This window comes from Bubalus bubalis, chromosome 5, assembly GCF_019923935.1.
Source record: "Bubalus bubalis isolate 160015118507 breed Murrah chromosome 5, NDDB_SH_1, whole genome shotgun sequence".
NCBI lineage: Eukaryota > Metazoa > Chordata > Mammalia > Artiodactyla > Bovidae > Bubalus > Bubalus bubalis.
The window spans coordinates 48407738-48432010 of NC_059161.1; the positions used below are offsets into that span (position 1 = coordinate 48407738).

Sequence of the window (24273 nt, forward strand, 5' to 3'; positions counted from 1 at the left end):
AGGGTTATACATTATCTTTTCCTCCCACTTTGTCCTGAACAAGCTCTGGTATGAGATGTGAAATAGGGGTTGGTTGGCTATGGGAGTTCCGTTTTAGGGAGAAGTTGCCCCAGTCAAAGGGGAGGTAAAGTTCAAGATAAAACAATAGGGCTTTCAACAGAAAGTGAGCTCACCCAACTTGGGCAACTATAATAAGGCAACCACCAATTGTAAGTAATCAATCATTTGAAAGCAGGTACTGCCTGTACAGCCTTGGCACTGGCTCAAGAACGAATAGCTGAGGCATGGTCCTGGTGTCTCTCTATTTACCTTGATTCTTTACTGCTGCAAGAACAGGATATTCTTGTTCCCACAAAGCCACTCCATCTTATTTTGTGTGTTTCCCCCCACCTCACTCCTCACTCCATGTCATTTAATTGCTGTGTGGTGGGGAAAATAATACATATATATCTAAAGGATGCAGACTTACCAGATTCCTTAGATTGCTTCAAAATTAGAGTTAACCATGGACCTTTCCTTCTGAACTTTGATGTGTCTACAACAGTGCTGGAGTTGAGATATGAAAATAAATGGGGATGTGTATGAAAATAAATAAAGGAAACGTCATCTTAAATGGAGTCAGGAAGTCTTGAAAAAGGAGCTCTCACCCACTTGCCACTTGTTGCAGTCTGCATAACCAGCAGCAAGAAGGAAGATAAGAATATTACTTTTCTTCTGGTATAAGGGAAGATATTTTTCACAGAGCAATTTTATCTCTTGCTTTTAAGAAAAAGGAAGGAAGACCCCTCCCTGACCTACTGGCGATGTACTACCACTTACACCCAAAGAGAAACTGCATAACATCCGACCCTGGCTCTTCTCCAGTAAACGTTTGTTCAAAACAACTCAAGCATTTCCTCCTAAAACCTAATAAAAGCAAGTCCCTTCTCCTTTGTTCTCCAAATTTGCCTATGATTCACCAAAGTTTGCCTGTCCTGAATTGCAATTCTCTGCTATTCCCAAATAAACCCATTTTGCTGATGAAATAATTGGCTGCTTTTATTTCTGTGTTTGACGATACCTACTGCTGATCAAATGCTCTTTCAACTGCAACACATATTAACTATGACATCTAGTTCTGATATAAATTTGCTTGGCAAGAAACTGGGAATGAAATTGCATAAAATGTAGTATCTCTCAAATCATTTGTATATAGACAATCCCATTCTCTAATAGTCCCTGGAACAAATTGTACAACTTTTATTCAGTGATTCATTAAGTCAGTAAACACTGAGAACCTACTAGAAAACAGGATTATGCTGGGCACGATAAAATAAAGACGACTAAAGATACAGCTGTCGTCCTCAAGGACGTAAATTATTTGGGGTACAAGTAAACAGTCAGATTATAACACTGTGTGATAGCTTTGTTGTTTATTTTGGCTTTACTACAAGATTGCAAATCCCTTTGCAAATCAGAATGCTATCCTATTTCTCTGTACTCAAGTGCACGAGGTAGTGTTGGGCATAAAGCAGATGTTCAATAAGCACACGTTACTATTCTATTCTGTTCAATTTTATTTTTATTATTTTTTAGCTCTTTATTTTTTTAATTTAAATTTATTTAATTAGAGGCTAATTACTTTACAATATTGTATTGGTTTTGCCATACATCAACATGAATCCGCCACGGGTGTACACGTGTTCAAAATCACTTATCGAGTGCCTGCTTCCTGGAACAGAGAGGGTACTGCTAGATAATGTAATAGCTATTGCAGTGATTATATGCTGTCACAATGAAGATTTGGGCTAAACGATACACTAGCTTAAAAGTTTCACCTTCATCCAATCAATTCACATTTTCCTAAGTGGTTATGCTACTTCATTCCATAAAAACACAGTTTTGCTTTTCCTAAAATCTGATTTACATTTTCTCCTCCAGCAGCTCGGCCTCGGCGCGCGCTTGCACGCATGCGCTCACGCCAGCGCCTGGCGAAGAGCCCCCGCCCCGCTCCAGCCACCCGCACCCGTGGCATGCCTGTTGGGTAGTGGCGAGCCGGCGCCATGTCCGCCTCGGGAGTGGTGGTGGTGTTGTCCTGGCTGAGCTGTTGTGGCTCGGCCCTGTGGAGGTAGAGAGACGCCAGTCGCGGGAGGGGGCATCCCTGGGGCTGGGCAGGTGGGGCCATATCCCTGCGCCTTAGCGTCCCGGGGCCTGGGGCTCCGGTGGACGGCAGCCTCGTTCCCCAGTTCTCCTGGCGCCAACACTGGCTCCCCGCCGCCCGTTCAGTGTTTTCAGTGAATGAGGGCGGGAAATGAGGGCATACAATTGGAGACGGGAATGGCAACCTAATGGCAACCACTTCAGCCTTCTTGCCTAGGAAATCCATGGACAAGAGGAGCCTGATGGGTTACAGTCCATGGGGTCGCAAATAGTCGGACATGACTTAGTGACTAAACAACAAACAACAACAAATTAGGGTTTAGCTGTCTCCCCAAGTTCCCCAAGTTTCGCGTTACTTTCACGTGTCGGTTTCCTGGATAGCGGGTCCCACACTGAACCCTTTTGCCAGAGGGAAGCCCAGAGAGGACCAAAAAGTCTCCACCAGGAATGAGGGTGGGGGCGCTTCACTAGTAACTAGGTAGTTGATGGTTTATGTTAGGTAGTTGTGGTTGAATGATTTGTGAGAGGGTGCTTTTAAAATGTGCAATATGTAAGAATATGTAATTATGAATATGTAAGAATATGTAATTCCCGCAGAAAGTGGGTTGATGATGAGGAAGGAAAACTTGAAAGTTCTGAGGGATCCTCCATGTAAGTTTTTTGGTCAGCATTAGGTGGCTGCTGGATTGGAAAGTGTATCAAAATATTTTGCATTTTCATCACAGGTTAAAATACAGATAGTTAACTGGAAAAATGATATTTTGTGAATATTCTGTTTATTACCTTCTAGCCCAGATGGCGCTAGTGGTAAAGAACCTGCCTGCTAACGCAGGAGACGTAAAAGACGCAGGTTCTATCCCTGGGTTGGGAAGATCCCTGGAGGACCTGGCAACCCACTCCAGTATTCTTGCCTGGAGAATCCCGTGCACAGAGGAGCCTGGCGGGCTACAGTCCACAGGGTCGCACAGAGTCAGACATGACTGAAGCGACTTAGTGCACAGTGCAACGTTAAAATGTAAGGATACCAACAATAAAACTATTATAGAGGTTTCAGAGCCAAGGGATCCATGGCATCTCAGTGAACAGATGGATAAGTCAAATAGAGTAAAAGTAGTGGTTGGAAAGTCATTGAAGTACTGCTGCTGCTGCTGCTAAGTCGCTTCAGTCATGTCCGACTCTGTGCGACCCCATAGACGACAGCCCACCAGGCTCCCCCGTCCCTGGGATTCTCCAGGCAAGAACACTGGAGTGGGTTGCCATTTCCTTCTTCAATGCGTGAAGGTGAAAAGTGAAAGTGAAGTCGCTCAGTCCTGTCTGACTCTAGCGACCCCATGGACTGCAGCCTACCAGGCTCCTCTGTCCATGGGATTTTCCAGGCAAAAGTACTGGAGTGGGGTGCCATCGCCTTCTCCATTGAAGTACTGAGAAAAAATTAAAACATAGCATTGTGACAGAACTCTAAAAATTAATATTCTTCTTTATAAAATGAAATAATAAAACCTATCTCATGGTGTTGTGAGGCATGAAAACCATGATATATTTCAAACTTTTAACACATGTATCAATAAATTATGGTAGTTGATATTATTTAGGTTCACCTATGAGCTAAGGGAGTTTATAATGTTCGCTATGTTGTACACCAAAGATTTCTTTGGAAGGAATGATGCTGAAGCTGAAACTCCAGTACTTTGGCCACCTCATGCGAAGAGTTGACTCATTGGAAAATACTCTGATGCTGGGAGGGATTGGGGGCAGGAGGAGAAGGGGATGACATAGGATGAGATGGCTGGATGGCATCACTGACTCGATGGACGTGAGTCTGGGTGAACTCCGGGAGATGGTGATGGACAGGGAGGCCTGGCGTGCTGCGATTCATGGGGTCGCAAAGAGTCGGACATGACTGAGCGACTGAACTGAACTGAACACCAGAGATCACCAAGCTTTAGTGTAAAGGATTAGATACTAAATATTTTAGGCTTTTCAAGCAATGCTGTCTGTTTTAGCTGCTCTGCCGTAGTAGGGGACAACAGTAATAAACAGTAGTAAACCAACAGTGGTAAACAAATAGCGTGGCTGTGTACAAATAAAAGTCTATTTACAAAACACAAATGGAATTTGGCCCAAAGAACATAGTTTTCCAATTCCTGGTGTACATTCATAATTGAAGGAAATGCTCAATTAGAAGTTAGAGAAGACAAAGGTTGTTGTTTTGTTTTTTTTTTTGTGGTGGTCAGACTCCCTGAATTTTAGTTCTTAATAAGGTGTGCTTTTAAAGGAGGCGCTTTCTTGAACCTAATAGATTTTTATTTTATTGTTAGCCTTTTGGAAGGGGAAGTTGAGAAATCCAGGGTAGATGTTTTTATTTAAGAATCTTTTCCTGCCCCTAGGTCTAAGAGGTATTTATCTAAACTTTCTACCACTGTTACCAAACTTGGGTCTGCTTGCTGGTGCTCAGTAAAGTCAATTTGCTGACACTGGGTTTTTATGAAGGAAAGTTAGGGTTTATTCCAAGTGCAAGGAGTATGGGTGGCTAATGCTCAAAAGACCTGAGCTCCCCAATGGATTTCAGGGAAGAGTTTTATAAGACAGTTTGAGGGGAAGGGTCTCAGGATATACGATTAGCTTGGACACAGTTCCCTCATTGGTTGATGGTGAAGTAACAGGGAGGTATTTTGGGAATCTCAATAATCAACCTTCTGGCTCCAACCAGTGGTCAGCATGCAGCTCACTTCTGCTTCTGGTTGGGGTTTTAGTATCTACAAAACAACTGGGGAATGTGCATTAGACTCTTATCTATGGTTTCAGGGAGGAACTGAAGATTCTGTGACTGCTATATGGCTGATCTGTTATTTAAATTGTTACCTGCTCTCAGGGCCCAACTGCTGTTTTTTGTTACTACATGTTCACATTCTTTCATTCTTTTTATTTTTTTTAATTTATTTATTTTAAATGAAACAAAGATGAATATTTTTAATGATGAAAGGTACAATTCACAAAGAAGATAGACATCATAAACCATTAGACACCTTAACAAAGAAACAAAGATACATAAAGCAAAAACCAGAAGAAATATAAGGGAAAAGAAAAAATATATAATCACAGTAAGACATATTAACATTTCTCTGAGAATATTTTATCAAGTGCTGAAAAAATAAGAATAGGAGCATCTTGAATGATGGCATTAATAATTGAAATATAATAAATTTATATTTATATTAATCATATCATACACAAATATATTTAAAATTTTATATCTCATATGTTGTTATTAGATGTCCATAGGACATTTAGAAAAACTGGCAAAAAGATAAACATTACTGAATTTCACACACTGCTGCTGCTGCTGCTGCTAAGTCGCTTCAGTCGTGACTGACTCTGTGCGACCCCATAGACGGCAGCCCACCAGGCTCCCCCGTCCTGGGATTCTCCAGGCAAGAACACTGGAGTGGGTTGCCATTTCCTTCTCCAATGCATAAAAGTGAAAGTGAAGTCACTCAGTCGTGTCCGACTCTTCGTGACCCCATGGACTGCAGCCTACCAGGCTCCTCCATCCATGGGATTCTCCAGGCAAGAGTACTGGAGTGGGGTGCCAGTGCTGTCTCCGTTTCACACACTACAATCCTTTTATGTGTGTGTGTGATTCAGTTATACATATGCACATGTTATTTTTGAAATTATTTTCCATTATAGGTTATTATAAGATATTGATTATAGTTCCCTATAATCTATGTGCTATACAGTAAACCTTTGTTGCAGATCTGTTTTTTTAAATTAGAAATCTAGCATTCTGTTCATACTAAGTTAAACAAGTGGAATCAATATGTCAAAAATTTTTGTTAGGCAAAAATTCATGAGTTTTCTAAAATGTTATCTATATTATTTATATATATGTATACAAAAGCTTTTATACTACACTTGATAAAGGCTTGAGAAAGAACATCCATTAAAAAAAGAATAGATGGTGAAATTGGAAAACATAAACTAAATGAAATGGGAACACTGAATATGGAATAATACAAGTGAAACAAACTAGATAAAAGATCTTCGTATAGTCCTGTTGTTTTTAAACATGGCTGCTCATTAGAAACATATCTGGAACACTGGCAAAAAAAAAAAAGCAATACCTGGGCATTTATAGTTTTCAAAAAATTCCAAGATAATTCTGATATGCGTACGGACTTTAAAAAGTGATTACAGGTTTTTCTATTAAATGATAGTTTTGGTGATATACAATTCTATAATTTTTCTGTTGACCAATCATGATACAATGTTATTAAGTGAGTAATAGTTACATAATCACAATAGTAAAATATGTTTATCAGTTTTCACAGTCAATAGCCAGACAAAAAATAAAAGATAATTACAATTGCAAGCCGTAACGGGAACATGATTAACCTAACAATGTAAAATAATTACACACAATTTGGGGGGGGTCAAGCAGAATGATGTGGTAAGTGGAAGTGCATACATGCACATGTTTTCACCTGCCCACCCAGACTATGTCTTTTGGTTGGTGCATTTAATCCATTTACATTTAAGGTAATTATCGATATGTGTGATCCTGTTACTGTTTTCTTTATTGTTTTGGGTTTTATTTTCTGTAGGTCTTTTCCTTCTCTTGTGTTTCCTGCCTAGAGAAGTTCCTTTAGCATTTGTTGTAAAGCTGGTTTGTTGGTGCTGAATTCTTTTAACTTTTGCTTGTCTGGAAACCTTTTGATTTCTCCATCAAATCTGGAGAGTCTTGCTGGGTAGAGTATTCTTGTTTGTAGTTTCTTACTTTTCATCACTTTAAATATATCATGCCATTCCCTTCTGGCTTGTAGTTTCTGTTGAGAAATCAGCTGATAGGCTGATGAGAGTTCCCTTGTATGTTATTTGTTAGTTTTTCCTTGTTGCTTTTAATGTTTTATCTCTGTCTTTAATCTTTGTCAGTTTGATTACAGTGTTACTCTCTGTGCTTCCTGGATTTGGTTGATTATTTCCTTTCCCATGTTAGGGAAGTTTTTAGCTATAACCTCTTCAAATATTTTCTCAGGTCCTTTCTCTCTCTTCTCCTTCTGGGACCCCTATAATGTGAATGCTCCTGCGTTTAATGTTGTTTCAGAGGTCTCTCAGGCTGTCTTCATTTCTTTTCATTCTTTTTTCTATATTCTGTTCTGTGGCAGTGATTTCCACCATTCTGTCCTCCAGGTCATTTATCCGTGCTTCTGCCTCAGTTATTCTGCTATGGATTCCTTCTTGAGTATTATTCATCTCTCTTTGTTTGTTCTTTAGTTCTTGTAGGTCTTTGATAACATTTCTTGCATCTTCTCAATCTTCGCCTCCATTCTTCTTCCAAGATCCTGAATCATATTCACTATCATTATTCTGAACTCTTTTTCTAGAAGGTTACCTATCTCCATCTTAGTTATTTTTTCTGAGGTTTTATCTTGTCCCTTCATCTGGGATGTAACTTTCTGGTATTTCATGCTGATTAACTTTCTGTAATGTGGTTTTGTTTTAGTTCCTGTGGGATTGTGGTTCTTCTTGCCTCTTCTGTCTGCCCTCTGATGGATGAGGCTAAGAGGCTTGTGTAAGCTTCCTGATGGGAAGGATTGATGGTGGGGAAAACTGAGTCTTGCTCTGTTGGGCAGGGCCTTGCTCAGTAAAGCTTTAATCCAGTTATCTGCCGATGGGTAGGGTTACACTCCCTCCCTGGTAGTTTTTTGGCCTGAGATGACCCAGGTCTGGGTCATAGGGCCTCTATGGTTGGGTTAATGTCAACGTCCAAGAGAGTTTACATCAAAGGGGACCTTCCCAGACAACTGCTGCCAGTCCCATCCCTGTGGTGAGTCTTTGCTGACCCATGACTCCACAGGAGACCCTTCAACAGTAGCAGGTAGTTTTGGATTAGTTTCCTGTGGGGTCAACTGCTCCTTTCCTTTGAATCTTGGTGCATGCAAGGTTTTTTTTAATGCCCTCCAAGCCTGGAGACTCTTGTTTCCCCCAGTCCTGTGGAAGTCTTGTAATCAAATCCTGCTGGCCTTCAAGGTCAGATTCCCTGCAGATTCCCAGTCCCTCTGTCAGGTTCCCAGGCTGGGAAGCCTAACACGGGGTTCTAAACCTTCATAGCAATGGGACAACTTCTTTGGTATTATTGTTCTCTAGTTTGTGGGTCACCACCCAGCGGGTATGAGATTTGATTTTATCGTGATTGTGGCCCTCCTACCATCTTGCTGTGACTTCTTTGTCTTTGGACGTGGGATATCTTTTTTTGGTAGGTTCCAGCATCCTCCTGTTGATGGTTGTTCAACAACTAGTTGTGATTTTGGTTCTCTCGCAGAAGGAAATGAGCGCATGTCCTTCTACTCCACCATCTTGAACTAGAAGTTCTCTTTCATTAATTCTTAAGCCAGCCTTTTGAGACAGAGGGGAGACATTGGAGACTAAACCTTTTCAATAAATGAGGCAAAGCAGAGGACATAGGGGACAGAGATCTGTTCCAGGAGGGCCCTGCTTGGTTGTTGTTTAGTTGCTTAGTCATGTCCAACTCTTTGTGACCCCATGGACTGCAGCATGCCAGGCTTCCCTGTCCTTCATAGTCTCCCAGAGTTTGCTCAAACTCATTCAATACCTAGTGATGCCATCCAGCAGTCCATCCTCTGTCATCCCCTTCTCCTCTTGCCTTCAATCTTTTCCAGCCTCAGGGTCTTTTCCAGTGAGTTGGCTCTTTACAAATGAGGTTACTTTTGAACAAAATATATTATTAGAAGCAATTTTACTTGTTTTTTCTTGCTTTTTTAGTGTGGCCAATAGAAAAATTTCAATTATATAGGTGACTCACATTGTATTTTTATTGTCTATATTTCATATAGACAGAAATTAAAGTACCCTGAGTAATAGAAATGATAATCACTAGAACTCACAAAAATTTGCTCTTTTTTTTTTTTTTTTAATTTTATTTTATTTTTAAACTTTACATAACTGTATTAGATTTGCCAAATATCAAAATGAATCCGCCACAGGTTTACATGTGTTCCCCATCCTGAACCCTCCTCCCTCCTCCCTCCCCATTCCATCCCTCTGGGTCGTCCCAGTGCACCAGCCCCAAGCATCCAGTATCGTGCATCGAACCTGGACTGGCAACTCATTTCATACATGATATTTTACATGTTTCAATGCCATTCTCCCAAATCTTCCCACCCTCTCCCTCTCCCACAGAGTCCATAAGACTGTTCTATACATCAGTGTCTCTTTTGCTGTCTCGTACACAGGGTTATTGTTACCATCTTTCTAAATTCCATATATATGCGTTAGTATACTGTATTGGTGTTTTTCTTTCTGGCTTACTTCACTCTGTATAATAGGCTCCAGTTTCATCCACCTCATTAGAACTGATTCAAATGTATTCTTTTTAATGGCTGAGTAATACTCCATTGTGTATATGTACCACAGCTTTCTTATCCATTCATCTGCTGATGGACATCTAGGTTGCTTCCATGTCCTGGCTATTATAAACAGTGCTGCGATGAACATTGGGGTACTCGTGTCTCTTTCCCTTCTGGTTTTTTCAGTGTGTATGCCCAGCAGTGGGATTGCTGGATCATAAGGCATGTCTATTTCCAGTTTTTTAAGGAATCTCCACACTGTTCTCCATAGTGGCTGTACTAGTTTGCATTCCCACCAACAGTGTAAGAGGGTTCCCTTTTCTCCACACCCTCTCCAGCATTTATTACTTGTAGACTTTTGGATTGCAGCCATTCTGACTGGCGTGAAATGGTACCTCATAGTGGTTTTGATTTGCATTTCTCTGATAATGAGTGATGCTGAGCATCTTTTCATGTGTTTGTTAGCCATCTGTATGTCTTCTTTGGAGAAATGTCTATTTAGTTCTTTGGCCCATTTTTTGATTGGGTCATTTATTTTTCTGGAGTTGAGCTGTAGGAGTTGCTTGTATATTCTCGAGATTAGTTGTTTGTCAGTTGCTTCATTTGCTATTATCTTCTCCCATTCTGAAGGCTGTCTTTTCACCTTGCTAATAGTTTCCTTTGATGTGCAGAAGCTTTTAAGGTTAATTAGGTCCCATTTGTTTATTTTTGCTTTTATTTCCAATATTCTGGGAGGTGGGTCATAGAGGATCCTGCTGTGATGTATGTCAGAGAGTGTTTTGCCTATGTTCTCCTCTAGGAGTTTTATAGTTTCTGGTCTTACGTTTAGATCTTTAATCCATTTTGAGTTTATTTTTGTGTATGGTGTTAGAAAGTGTTCTAGTTTCATTCTTTTACAAGTGGTTGACCAGAGTTCCCAGCACCACTTGTTAAAGAGATTGTCTTTAATCCATTGTATATTCTTGCCTCCTTTGTCGAAGATAAGGTGTCCATATGTGCGTGGATTTATCTCTGGGCTTTCTATTTTGTTCCATTGATCTATATTTCTGTCTTTGTGCCAGTACCATACTGTCTTGATAACTGTGGCTTTGTAGTAGAGCCTGAAGTCAGGTAGGTTGATTCCTCCAGTTCCATTCTTCTTTCTCAAGATCGCTTTGGCTATTCGAGGTTTTTTGTTTTTCCATACAAATTGTGAAATTATTTGTTCTAGCTCTGTGAAGAATGCTGTTGGTAGCTTGATAGGGATTGCATTGAATCTATAGATTGCTTTGGGTAGTATACTCATTTTCACTACATTGATTCTTCCAATCCATGAACATGGTATATTTCTCCATCTGTTAGTGTCCTCTTTGATTTCTTTCACCAGTGTTTTATAGTTTTCTATATATAGGTCTTTAGTTTCTTTAGGTAGATATATTCCTAAGTATTTTATTCTTTCCATTGCAATGGTGAATGGAATTGTTTCCTTAATTTCTCTTTCTGTTTTCTCATTATTAGTGTATAGGAATGCAAGGGATTTCTGTGTGTTGATTTTATATCCTGCAACTTTACTATAGTCATTGATTAGTTCTAGTAATTTTCTGGTGGAGTCTTTAGGGTTTTCTATGTAGAGGATCATGTCATCTGCAAACAGTGAGAGCTTTACTTCTTCTTTTCCAATTTGGATTCCTTTTATTTCTTTTTCTGCTCTGATTGCTGTGGCCAAAACTTCCAAAACTATGTTGAATAGTAATGGTGAAAGTGGGCACCCTTGTCTTGTTCCTGACTTTAGAGGAAATGCTTTCAATTTTTCACCATTGAGGATAATGTTTGCTGTGGGTTTGTCATATATAGCTTTGATTATGTTGAGGTATGTTCCTTCTATTCCTGCTTTCTGGAGAGTTTTTATCATAAATGGATGTTGAATTTTGTCAAAGGCTTTCTCTGCATCTATTGAGATAATCATATGGTTTTTATTTTTCAATTTGTTAATGTGGTGTATTACATTGATTGATTTGCGGATATTGAAGAATCCTTGCATCCCTGGGATAAAGCCCACTTGGTCATGGTGTATGATCTTTTTAATGTGTTGTTGGATTCTGATTGCTAGAATTTTGTTAAGGATTTTTGCATCTATGTTCATCAGTGATATTGGCCTGTAGTTTTCTTTTTTTGTGGGATCTTTGTCAGGTTTTGGTATTAGGGTGATGGTGGCCTCATAGAATGAGTTTGGAAGTTTACCATCCTCTGCAATTTTCTGGAAGAGTTTGAGCAGGATAGGTGTTAGCTCTTCTCTAAATTTTTGGTAGAATTCAGCTGTGAAGCCGTCTGGACCTGGGCTTTTGTTTGCTGGAAGATTTTTGATTACAGTTTCAATTTCCGTGCTTGTAAAAATTTGCTCTTTACTTCAGTGTTTCCAATAAGAAATACTGGGTTTTGTTTTGTTTTTTTTTTTTTTCAATCTGTGTTCATTTTATTTGAACTCAGTTTATAGGTGAAGGAATTAGAGCCAATATTCTTCAACAGTTTTTATTCTAAAACAAAAACAAGATGCAAAAGTATTTGCTCCTCCCTATTGTGCCTTCTTTTCTATGGGAATGGTCTTGATCCCTGTCTCCTGTACAATGTCACGAACCTCATTCCATAGTTCATCAGGCACTCTATCTATCAGATCTAGGCCCTTAAATCTATTTCTCACTTCCACTGTATAATCATAAGGGATTTGATTTAGGTCATACCTGAACGGTCTAGTGGTTTTCCCTACTTTATTCAATTTAAGTCTGAATTTGGCAATAAGGAGTTCATGGTCTGAGCCACAGTCAGCTCCTGGTCTAGGGACTGGGGGCAGGAGGAGAAGGGGACGACAGAGGATGAGATGGCTAGATGGCATCGCTGACTCGATGGACGTGAGTCTCAGTGAATTCCGGGAGTTGGTGATGGACAGGAAGGCCTGGCGTGCTGCAATTCATGGGGTTGCAAAGAGTCGGACACGACTGAGCAACTGATCTGATCTGATTGTGTCTTCAGATATTAAGTAACCCTGAACACACCTTGAGTTGGGGGTTGATGTCACTGATGTCCCCAGTTTTAGCTCTGACTACACTTTCTAGGAAGGAACATGAGCAGAAATGTAAAGCTCATGGCAGCCCACAAGTGTTAGGCTTGCTCTGACCATATATTGTTTAGTCATTCAATTGTGTCTGACTCTTTACAACCCCATGGATTGTAGCCGACCAGGCTGTTCTGTCCATGGGATTTCCTAGGCAAGAATACTGGAGTGGGTTGCCATTTCCTTCTCCAGGGGATCTTCCCGGTCCAGGGATCAAATGCTTGTCTCCTGCATTGGCAGACAAATTCTTTACTGATGAGCCACCAGGGGAGCTCTTGACCATGTATTAAAATCCCTTTTATTTAGAGGAGATGTAGTCTTAATATTCACATTTGACATTTTCCTCTGCAGGTATTACAGTAACAGCCCAAACTACGACATTTTTAGTACCAGAAGTATTGTAAGTGTTTAATTTTTTTAAACTATAATTAAGTATTAATATTTTTGACTTCACAGCAGAGAGCAAAGTTAATCATACTCAGGTGCACAGTGCAGTGTCATTCTTTTATTTCCTCATCCTGTTTATCTTCCTAATATATTTCCCTCCTCCAATAAATATCTTGAAATATGTATGTAGCAAAAAATAGGTAGTGTTGTTTCAAGTGTTTTTGTAATTTAACATTCCCAAAATGGTGTTATGATACAGATAGAATGACCATATAATATATTGTCTCAACTACTGAGAATGAAAGATAGTGCTATTAATAGTTATGCTGGGACAACAGGTATAAATTGGGAGTGTGTAGACAAACCAGGATGCATGATCATCCAGCTATAGATTTCATTCTCTACATTACTTTTTAAATTCAATACTATGTCTAGTTCATTTCTTAAGGTTGCCTGATTACTAGTGTGTATATATTATTTACCTAGGCCCCCAACCAATGATGGATGAATGGCTTCTTACTACCACAAACAGCATTGTGATGAATGCCCTTCTACATGTCATTTTATGAATCTGTGCAATAATTTTTTAGCTATGATTGCTAGGACATAGGGAAACAGACACCCAGTTTAACTAAATTCTGAAGATTTTTTCCAAACTGGAAATCACAATTTATATTCTTACCCAGTGAACATCCCCACCAATATTTGGTACTATAGATTTTCCCTTTTTTTCACCAAACTACTACCACATACTAGTAGTTTATGCTGTTGTTATTTTCAATTCTCTGATGAGTAGTGATTTTTGAACCTTTTTTCCCATATTTATGCAGGGCTCTCCTTCTCTGAACAGCCTGCTCACTTTGCTCATTTTCCATTTAATTTTCTGCTCCTTTTTTGTTGATATACAGAGTGTTATCTACATTCTACTCTATATATTAGTCAAATGTTGATTTTAAATGTTTTGGTTATCATTTCATAGCCTCTTATCTACTCATCTAACCATTGACTTTGTCCATGGATATATAATTTTGTTTAAAAAGGATGACTTTTGTCAAGTCATCTGCTCCTTTGTTTAACCTTAAAATTTATACTTTTGGGGGGACTTCCCTTTCAGTCCAGTGATTGGGATTTTGCCTTCTAATGCAGAGAGGGTGGGGGGTGGGGCGGGCTGTGGTTTCATTCCCTGGTTGGGGAGCTGCGATCCCATATGCCTTGTGATCAGAACACCAGAACAAAAACAGTACTGTAACAAGTTCAATGAAGGCTTTAAAGATGATCCACATCAAAGAAAAAATCTTAAAAAAAAAGTTTATACTTTTTTAGAATTTTAAGAAAAAATTTTGTCTACCTAAAGTTGCAAAGATTTTTATCCTACATTTTCTATTATATGCTTTATATTATTACCTTTCAGATAAAGATCATAAATAATATCTGGAGTCCAACTTGTATATAATATAAGATAGGTCTTTATATTACTTTCTCCATAGAATGAACCAGCATGTATTAAAACAACTTATTGTTTCTGTATTATTTTTTGGTATCATCTTTGCTCTATATATTTTATTGCTGTTAAGTTGCTCAGTCACGTCCGATTCTTTGCAACCCCATGGACTGCAGCATACCAGGCTTCCCTGTCCTTCACTGTCTCTTCCGGAGCTTGCTCAAACTCATGTCCATCAAGTCGGTGATGCCATCCAACCATCTTGTCCTCTGTCATCCCCTTTCCCTCTTGCTCTCAATCTTCCCTGCATCAGGGTCTTTTCTAATGAGTTAGTTCTTTGCATCAGGTGGCCAAAGTATTGGAGCTTCAGCTTCAGCATCAGTCTTTCCAATGAACATTCAGGGTTGATTTCCTTAAGGATCGACTGGTTTGATCTCCTTGCAGTCCAATGGACTCTCAAGAATCTTCTCTAGCACCGCAGTTCGAAAGCATCAATTTTTCAGCGCTCAGCCTTCTTTAGGGTCCAACTCTAATGTCCTTACGTGACTACTGGAAAAACCATAGCTTGGACTATATGGACCTAGCTTGGACTATATGGACCTAGCTTGGACTATATGGACCTTTGTTGGCAAAGTGATGTCTCCACTTTTTAATACACTGTCTAGTTTTGTCACAGCTTTTCTTCCAAGGAGCAGGTGTCTTCATGGCTGCAGTCACTGTCCACAGTGATTTTGGCACCCAAGAGAATAAAGTCTGTCACTGTTTCCAATTTTCCCCCACCTATTTGGCGTGAAGTGATGGGACTGGATGCCATGATCTTTGTTTTTTGAATGTTGAGTTTTAAGCCAGCTTTTCACTCTCTTCTTTCACTTTCATCAAGAGGCTCTTTAGTTTCTTTTTGCTTTCTGCCATAAGAGTGGTGTCATTTGCATATCTGAGGTTATTGATGTTTCTCCCTGCAATTTTGTTTCCAGCTTGTGCTTCATCCAACCTGGCATTTCTCATGATGTACTCTGCATATAAATTAAATAAGCAGGGTGACAATATACAGCCTTGATGTACTCCATTCCCAAGTTTGAACCAGTCTGTTGTTCCATGTCTGGTTCTAACTGTTGCTTCTTGACGTGCATACAGGTTTCTCAGGAGGTAGATAAGGTGGTCTGGTATACCTCTCTCTCTTTAAGAATATTCCACAGTTTATTGTGATCCACACAAAGGCTTTAGCCTAGTCAGTGAAGCAGAAATAGATGGTTTTTTTTTTTAATTCCCTTGCTTTTTCTATGATCCAGCAGATATTGGCAATTTGATCTCTGGTTCTTCTCCCTTTTCTAAATCCAACTTCTACATCTGAAAGTTCTCAGTTCACGTACTGTTGAAGCCTAGCTTGAAGGATTTTGAGCATTATTTTGCTAGCATGTGAAATTGTGTCATAGTTTGAACATTCTTTGGCATTGCCTTTCTTTGGGATTGGAATGAAAACTGACCTTTTCCAGTCCTGTGGCCACTGCTGACTTTTCCAAATTTGCTGGCATATTTGAAAGGTTGTTGTTGAATCATGCGAATACACTGGGATTCTTGGCCCCCGGAGGAGAAGAATTCAATCCGGGGCTAGAGACGAGGCTTGATCGCTCAGAGCTTTTGTGTAATAAAGTTTTATTAAAGTGTAAAGGAGATAGAGAAAGCTTCTGACATAGGCATCAGAAGAGGGCAGAAAGAGTACCCGCTTGCTAGTGTTAACAATGAGGTTATATAATCCAAAGAATGTCTGGAGGTTGCAAAGACCTCATCAGACCCACTCCCATAATTTACATCTTAAGGTAACACTGTCCTCAGGCAAGATACATCCTTGTAAAGACCAGGTCTACTCCCATAATTAACATTTTAAGATAACAAAAGGTTGAATCCAAAGACTGTCCTTAGGCAGGATACATTATTGTTATATAATCCTAAGGAATGTAGAGAAAGACAAAAAAGTTTGTCCTTTCTTCCTTCTTGAGAATTCCAGACTCCTCTCTCCTTGGGGACCCCTAGACTCCCTATCAACCTGCCTAGGAAATGACTCTCATATTGAGTGCAACACTTTCACAGCATCATTTTTTAGGATTTGAATTCACTCAGCTTGAATTCCATCACCTCCATTAGCTTTGTTCCTAGTAGTACTTCCTAAAGCCCATTTGACTTCACACTTCAGGATCTCTGGCTCTAGGTGAGTGATCATACCATCATGGTTATCCAGGTCATTAAGACCTTTTTGGTACAGTTCTTCTGTGTATTCTTGCCACCTCTTCTTAATCCCTTATGCTTCTGTTAGGTCCATACTGTTTCTGTCCTTTATTGTGCCCGTCTTTGCATGAAATGTTCCTTGGTTGAAGCAATCTCTAGTCTTTGCCATTCTATTGTTTTCCTCAATTTCTTTGCATTGTTCACGTAAGAAGGCTTTCTTATCTCTCCTTGCTGTTCTTTGGAACACTGCATTCAGATGGTTATGTCTTTCCTTTCCTCCTTTGCCTTTTGTTTCTCTTCTTTTCTCAGCTATTTGTTCTATATATGGATACGTTAATTTCTGAACTTTCTTATTTCCTATTGATATATTTCATGTATCTTGTCTGCCACATATTTCATGTAGTTGGAGTTTCAATTCTCTACAGTTTTCCCTTGAATTAACACAAGACAGTATGTGTATCCTTCTACTCTAGATAAGCAATTCAGTAGTGTCCATTTTTAGCCTGCTGTGATTAGGGCTGCTATGAACATTCTTACACCGATATTCTGGTTAACATATGCATGTATTTCTGCTGGGTATATACCTAAGAGTGAAATAAATCATAGGGCAAGTGCATATGTTCAGGTTTCGTAGATGGTGCCAAAAGATTTTACAAAGTAATTTCTCAGTTTACATTTATATTCTATTTACATATATTGTTGTATTCACATTATTCAAAATCAGGGAAAAGGAATCTATGAAAACTATATCTTCTTTTCTAAAAATACTTATTTTATATTGAAGTAGAATTGATTAACACTGTTGCATTAATTTCAGGTGTACAGCAAAGTGATTCAGTTACACATATACATGTATCTATTCTTTTTTAAATTCTTTTCCCATTTAAATTATTAAAACTTTATTTCCTTATAAAACATGCAGTTATCCTCAAATTTATCTATTTCTTTATATCTTTACATGCCATTTGAATTTCTATTTGTAATTATTTTATTTCTCTAATATTATTTGTTTACTTTATCTTTTTTTCTTGAACAGCTTTGTTATATGATTGACCATTTTATTAGTCTTTTTTAAAAAATTATCCCTTTTCCTCTCTACTGTTCCTTTATCACTTTATGTAGGTGACAGAAATGTTTTGTTTTTAATTAATGACTGGTCACCAAAACAATGCAGTTATGTCATTTCAGAAATGCAGATTAGGTGCCAGAGTTTGATTATCAGAGAAGAAGGCTGATAAAAGTCAAGATAGTAAATGATAAAACCAGTAGTATTATGCTTGCTTAAAAGCCATATTTACAGAAAGAAAGAAAATAAGGCGTATATAAAATACCTTGGGGATTAAATATTCCATGAATCTTCTTGATCGAAAACATTTTAAAAAATCCATTTCCATCTATTTGCTCTTCCTGGAGGTTCAACTTGCAGCACTCCCTCAAGACGATATATATTTGCACACTTTAAAATCTACTGCCTGATGATCTGGATGCTAATCAACATGAATCTAAGTGCTGATAGATTCTCCCCCTTGGGGTCACTGATAACTCTTGGCACATCCTTAACTACTAGGAACTGTTAAAGTAAAATAGGTTGCTTTGACATTCACAAAGAGAGATAACCAAGGGTTTAGAGGACAGACCCAGGGAGAGGACTGGTGTTGGCTTCATGGAGACAGCCTGAAGGGGCTCGAGTGTGGTATAGCTGCAACTGGGCTGTTTACAGAAGAATCCAGGGCCGCCATAGACGCAAAACTCCATTGTTAGATCGTGCACGAAGGGAGGAGCAGATCGCCATAGCAGTCTCTTTCTCTGAGCACCCAGCCTTCACCTCCACGCAACAGCCCCTCCTAACCCCCTCCCCCCACCTCCATAGGTTCTGGGAGTGGAGTGCATGCTCCATCCACCACCCTAAAAGCTCCTGCCTTGCAGAATCCCACTCCCCTGGCCTCTGCCAGGGTGGGCTTGCAAGCGCCAGCCACCTATCTATTTGCCATGAAGTGATGGGACCGGATGCCATGATCTTAGTTTTCTGAATGTTGAGTTTTAACTTTTTCACTCTCCTAATTCCTGGAGAATTAATATTATTAATTCCTATAATATATATTATTAATTTCTGAAATATATTAATTCCTGGAATATAATTAATTCCTGGAAGAATTAATGTTATTCAAATGTCCGAACTGCCCAAAACAATCTACATTTAAATGATATTCCTATCAAAATTCCACTGGTATTTTTCACATAAATAAACAATTGTAAAATTTGTATGAAACCAGAAAAGATTCCAAACAGCCAAAGAAACCTTAAGAAAGAATAAAGCTAGAGGGCATCACATTTCCTGATTAATATTACAAAGCCATAGTAATAAAAACTGTGTGGTATTGGCATAAAAACAGATATAGATCAATCGAACAGAACAGACTCCAGAAATAAACCCATGAATGTATAGCCAAATAATTTACAGCAGAATATCCAAGATTATAAAAAAGTGAAAGAACAATCTCTTTTAAAAATGGTGCTGGGAAAACTGGACAGCCACATGCAAAGAATGAAACTAGACTATTATGTTATACCATACACAAAAGTTAGCTTAAAATGGATTAAAGACTTGAAGGCAAGACCTGAAATAATAAAACTTCCATAGGAGTAAATAGACAAGTAAGCTCCTTGATATCTGTCTTGGTGATGATTTTTTTGATTTGACACCAAAAGAAAAGGCAACAAAAATAAATGAGACAACATCAAACCAAAAAGCTTCTACACAAAAACGAAACCATCAACAAAACAAGAAGGCAGCCTACTGAATGGCAAATCATATATATAATAAGGGGTTAATATAGAAAATAAGCTCATACAACTCAATAGCAAAAAACAAACAATTTCATTTAAAAATGGGCAGAGTATCTGAATTAACAGTTTTCCAAAGACATACAGATGACCAATAGATACATGAAAAGGTGCTCAACATCTCTCATACTTAGGGAAATGCAAGTCAAAACCACAATGAGATATCATCTTGCACCTGTTAGAATGGCTATTATCAGAAAGCCAAGAAATAACAAGTGTTGCAAGGATGTGGAGAAAAAGAAAGTCGTGTGCACTGTTACTGGGAATGAAAATTAGTGCAGCTACTATGAAAAGCATTACAGAGGTTTCTCAAAAAATTAAAATTGAACTACTGTATGATCCGGTGATTTTATTCCTAGGTATTTATCCAAATAAATGAAAACACTAACTTGGAAGAGATATGTCCCCATGTCCATTATAGTATTATTTACAATAACCAAAATATGGAAACAACCTAAGTTCCTCATCACTGGATGAACTGATAAAGAAAATGTGGTGTATATACACAGTGAAATACTATTAAGTCATAATGTAATGAAATGTTGAAATTTATGACCTTGAGGGAATTATGGTAAGTGAAATAAGTCAAAGACAAATATTATATGATTTCACTTATATGTGGAATCAATTTTTGAAACAGCTCATATACACAGAGAACAAAGTGATGGTTGCCAGAAGTGGGGCTTGGGGGAGTGTGAAATTGGTGAAGCGGGGGTCAAATGGTACAAACTTCCAGTTATAAAATAGGTCACGGGAATGTAGTGTACAGCATAGTGATTATAGTTAGCGATACTGTATTGCATATTTTAAGTAAAATCTGATGCTGTAAAGAGCAGTATTGCATAGGAACCTGGGAGATTAGGTCCATGATCTTCCAAGGCAAATTGGAAGTGGTCAAACAGGAGATGGCAAGAGTGAACATCAACATTTTAGGAATAAGTGAACTAAAATGGGCTGGAATAGGTGAATTTAACTCAGATGACCATTGTATCTACTACTGTGGGCAAGAATCCCTAAGAAGAAATGGAGTAGCCATCATAGTCAACAAAAGAGTCTGAAATGCAGTACTCGGATGCAGTCTCAAAAATGACAGAATGATCTCTGTTCATTTCCAAGGCAAACCATTCAATAACACAGTAATCCAAGTCTATGCCTCTACCAGTAATGCTGAAGAAGCTGAAGTTGAACAGTTGCATGAAGACCTACAAGACCTTCTAGAACTTACACCCCCAAAAGATCCTTTTCATTATAGGGAACTGGAATGCAAAAGTAGGAAGTCAAGAGATACCTGGAATAACAGGGAAATTTGGCCTTGGAGTACAAAACGAAGCAGGTCACAGGCTAACAGAATTTTGCCAAGAGAATGCAATGGTCATAGCAAACACCCTCTTCCAACAGCACAAAAGAAGACTCTACACATGGACATCACCATATGGTCAGTACCGAAATCAGATTGATTATATTCTTTGCAGCAAAGATGTAGAAGCTGTATACAGTCAGCAAAACAAGACCGGGAGCTGACTGTGGCTCAGATCATGAAACAATGGAAAAAGTAAGAGACTTTACTTTGGGGGGCTCCAAAATCACTGCAGATGGTGACTGCAGCCATGAAATTAAAAGATGCTTGCTGCTTGGAAGAGAAGCTATGACCAATATAGACAGCATATTAATAAGCAGAGACATTACTTTGCCAACAAAGGTCCGTTTAGTGAAATCTATGGTTTTTCCAGCAGTCATGTATGAATGTGAGAGGTTGCTATAAAGAAAGCTGAGGGCTGAAGAATTGATGCTTTTGAACTATGGTGTTGGAGAAGACTCCTGAGAGTCTCTTGGACTGCAAGGAGGTGCAACCAGTCCATCCTAAAGGAAATCAGTCCTGAATACTCATTGGAAGGACTGATGCTGAAGCTGAAACTCCAATATTTTGGCTACCTGATGTGAAGAACTGACCTATTGGAAAAGACCCTGATGCTGGGAAGGATTGAAGGCAGGGGAAGGCATGACAGGATGAGATGGTTGGATGGTATCACTGACTCTAAGGACATGAGTTTGAGCAAGCTCTGGGAGTTGGTGATGGATAGGGAAGCCTGGAGTGCTGCAGTCCTTGGGGTCACAAAGAGTTGGTCACGACTGAGTGACTGAACTGACTGACCTCTATTTGTGTATGATATGACCTTCTAAATAGAAAGCTCTAGGAAATCCATTTAAAAAGCTATTAAAACTACCAACTGAGTGTTATTTTGTGTGAAATATCACAGGGAAATTCAAGAGAACCAGCATAGGCAAAACAATCTTGAAAAAGAACAAAAGTCTTATTGGAAGACTCACAGTTCCTGACTTCAAAGATTACTACAAAACTTCTGCAATTGAGACAGTTGGATAGATTTGTGGGATAGAAGAGTCCAAAAATTAAAACCTCATTGACTTTTTTACAACTACTTCAAGAAAATTCCATGGAAAAATAATGGAAAATTCCATTTATTTTCAACAAATAGTTCTGGGACAGTGAGGTATCTACATGAAAAGAATGAAGATGGCCTCCTACCTCAGACTATATCTAAAAATTAACTTAAAGTGGAGATAAGACCTCAGTATATGAGTTAAAACTATAAAAATCATTGAAAAAATCATATGGAGAAATCCTCATGATCTTGGATTAGAAAATAGTTTAGATATGACACCAAAAGCACAAGGAACAAAAGGAAAAACTTAAATTGGACATCATCAAAATTAAAACCTGTAGTGCTGCTAAAGACACCACGAAGAAAGTGAAGACAGTCCACAGAATAGGAGAAAATTTTTGCAAATTAAATATCTGATAAGGGACCTGTACCAAGAATATATGAAGAACTATTATAATTCAGTAATAAAAAGACAAACCAAATATAAATATTACCTCTTTTCCCGTTGTTTTTTTCTTTTCAACTTCACAGACTCCAATTATACAAGTGTGTTGGATTTGTATTTTTTTGTTTGCCTTCCATATCAATTTCCATATCAATCATTTTCTCTCTGGTTCTTTACTTCTTTCATTTATATTCTCTGGTTGCTTTTCTGTCTTTCTTCAATGCCTTTTATTCAGTTTTTGTTCAAACATAATCTCCCACTATTTTAATCCTCATTTCCTTTATAGTTATCTGTTTCATTTCCTAGTTCAGTCAACTCATTTCTATTTGTGGTTCATTTCTGTCCCTAGTTTGTGAATTTATAATTCATAATTTTTCATTCTCACCATTAAATACTTGTTTGAGAATATTTAGTTTAGAATGTTAGTTTGCAGTTTTCTTCTGCTTTGTGTGTGTGTGTTTTTTTTAAGGAAGTTTTATTAACCGAAATGTTTTTATTTTCATTTTCTGTCCTCATATAGACAGCTTATATCTATGAATTACATGGACAGGTTAGCAGCTTGGTTTGTTTTAAGAGACTTCTAATTAGTTTGCTTTCTTAGCTCATTGTAGCAAAGTACAGTTTCTTTAATTGATGGCTTCTTATTGAGGGTGCTGTGTTTATTTTGAGGTTTGTTTGTTTGTTTGTTTTAGCTTTAATATCCTACATTTCTCTTTCTTGCTTCTCTTTCCCCTCACCACTCACTTTCCACAGAGTGTCTCTCCTTTATCTTCTCTCCAAAAGTGATGCCTTTCTGAGGCTCCTACCTCAACTCTCACACACTTTTAATTCTTTTCTTCATAATCAGTACTCTGATCTTCCAGGAGTCTTTTTGCAGTGTTTTTCTTCTTCTTCTTCTTTTTTTTTTTTTAACAGTGTACTTTCTTTGGTTGATTTAAATTCAGTCTTAAACTTTTGTTCCTCTTTTCTGCAGTTTTTCCGAAGCTCTTTTACACAAAAGATTATGACAGGGACTTGAGTGAGAGCTCTACTAAAAGTTTTTATTTTTTTACCTAGAGGTTTCTTGAAGTGTGTATTGTACTTTGTCTTCTAGTTATACTGTAATATAGAATTTTCTTGGTTTTATTTTTTGATCTGTGTATTTTTTATTTATTTTTTTTAAATTTCCGTTTTGATCTGTGTATTTTGAGGGGAAATGTGTGGAGAGAATTGAACTATTGGACCACTATTACCTGGGCTAACCATAATTCAACTACCACTCATATGCTGATACGTTGTCAGAGTATTGTCATTAGCTGTTATATTCCTTTTTTAATAGCCACCATGTAGACATATTTCTGCAGAATAATTCCTATTTAATACCTAACACCAGTCCTTATGTTGATGTCTCTGCAGTCATTTTGGGGATCTGAATCTCTTTTTCTGATAGTTTCCTCAAGAAGGGCTCATAACAGCAATATTTCTTGAGTTGTTTTATGGTCATAAGACCTTATCTGTGAACTTTTATCTAAAAGTTTGTGTATCTGGATACAAAAATTATGGCTAATATTTTTATTTCCTTTTATATATCTTTGTTGTCTTTGACATAAAGTGTTGCTTCTGAAAAGTCTACTGGAAATCTAATTTTCTTTCCCTTGTGAATAAATTGTTCTTTTTGTCAGGATCCCCAGAAGGTTTCTTATCAACTTCAATGCTTTTATTAATAGAGATCCTAGGTTGGTCTTAAAAAAAAAATCATTCTTAATTGTTTTTCCTATGTATGAGTTTTGCCCTTTCAGTACATTGTTTCAAGTAATTTTTCTTCACATATTATTCTTGAGTTATTGTTAATGTTAATGCTATTTTTCTGTCTCAATTGCTTAGGTTTTCTTCTTCCCAAGTATGTATATATTGGATTTTCTTTGCCTGTCTTTAATATTTGTCACTTATTCTTGAGT

General features: G+C 38.1%; 1 protein-coding gene across 1 annotated transcript in view; it reads left to right on the top strand.

Annotated features, from left to right (window-relative positions):
- Positions 1-1498: 1498 nt before the first annotated feature.
- The window catches only part of CATSPERE (catsper channel auxiliary subunit epsilon), a 160672-nt gene continuing 137897 nt past the window's right edge, over positions 1499-24273 (top strand). Inside the window, exons 1-2 of the mRNA XM_025286013.3 lie at positions 1499-2107; positions 12946-12994. Of these exons, the coding sequence (XP_025141798.2) occupies positions 2043-2107; positions 12946-12994 (114 nt within the window). The 5' untranslated portion in view covers positions 1499-2042. The remainder of the gene's footprint in view (positions 2108-12945; positions 12995-24273) is intronic.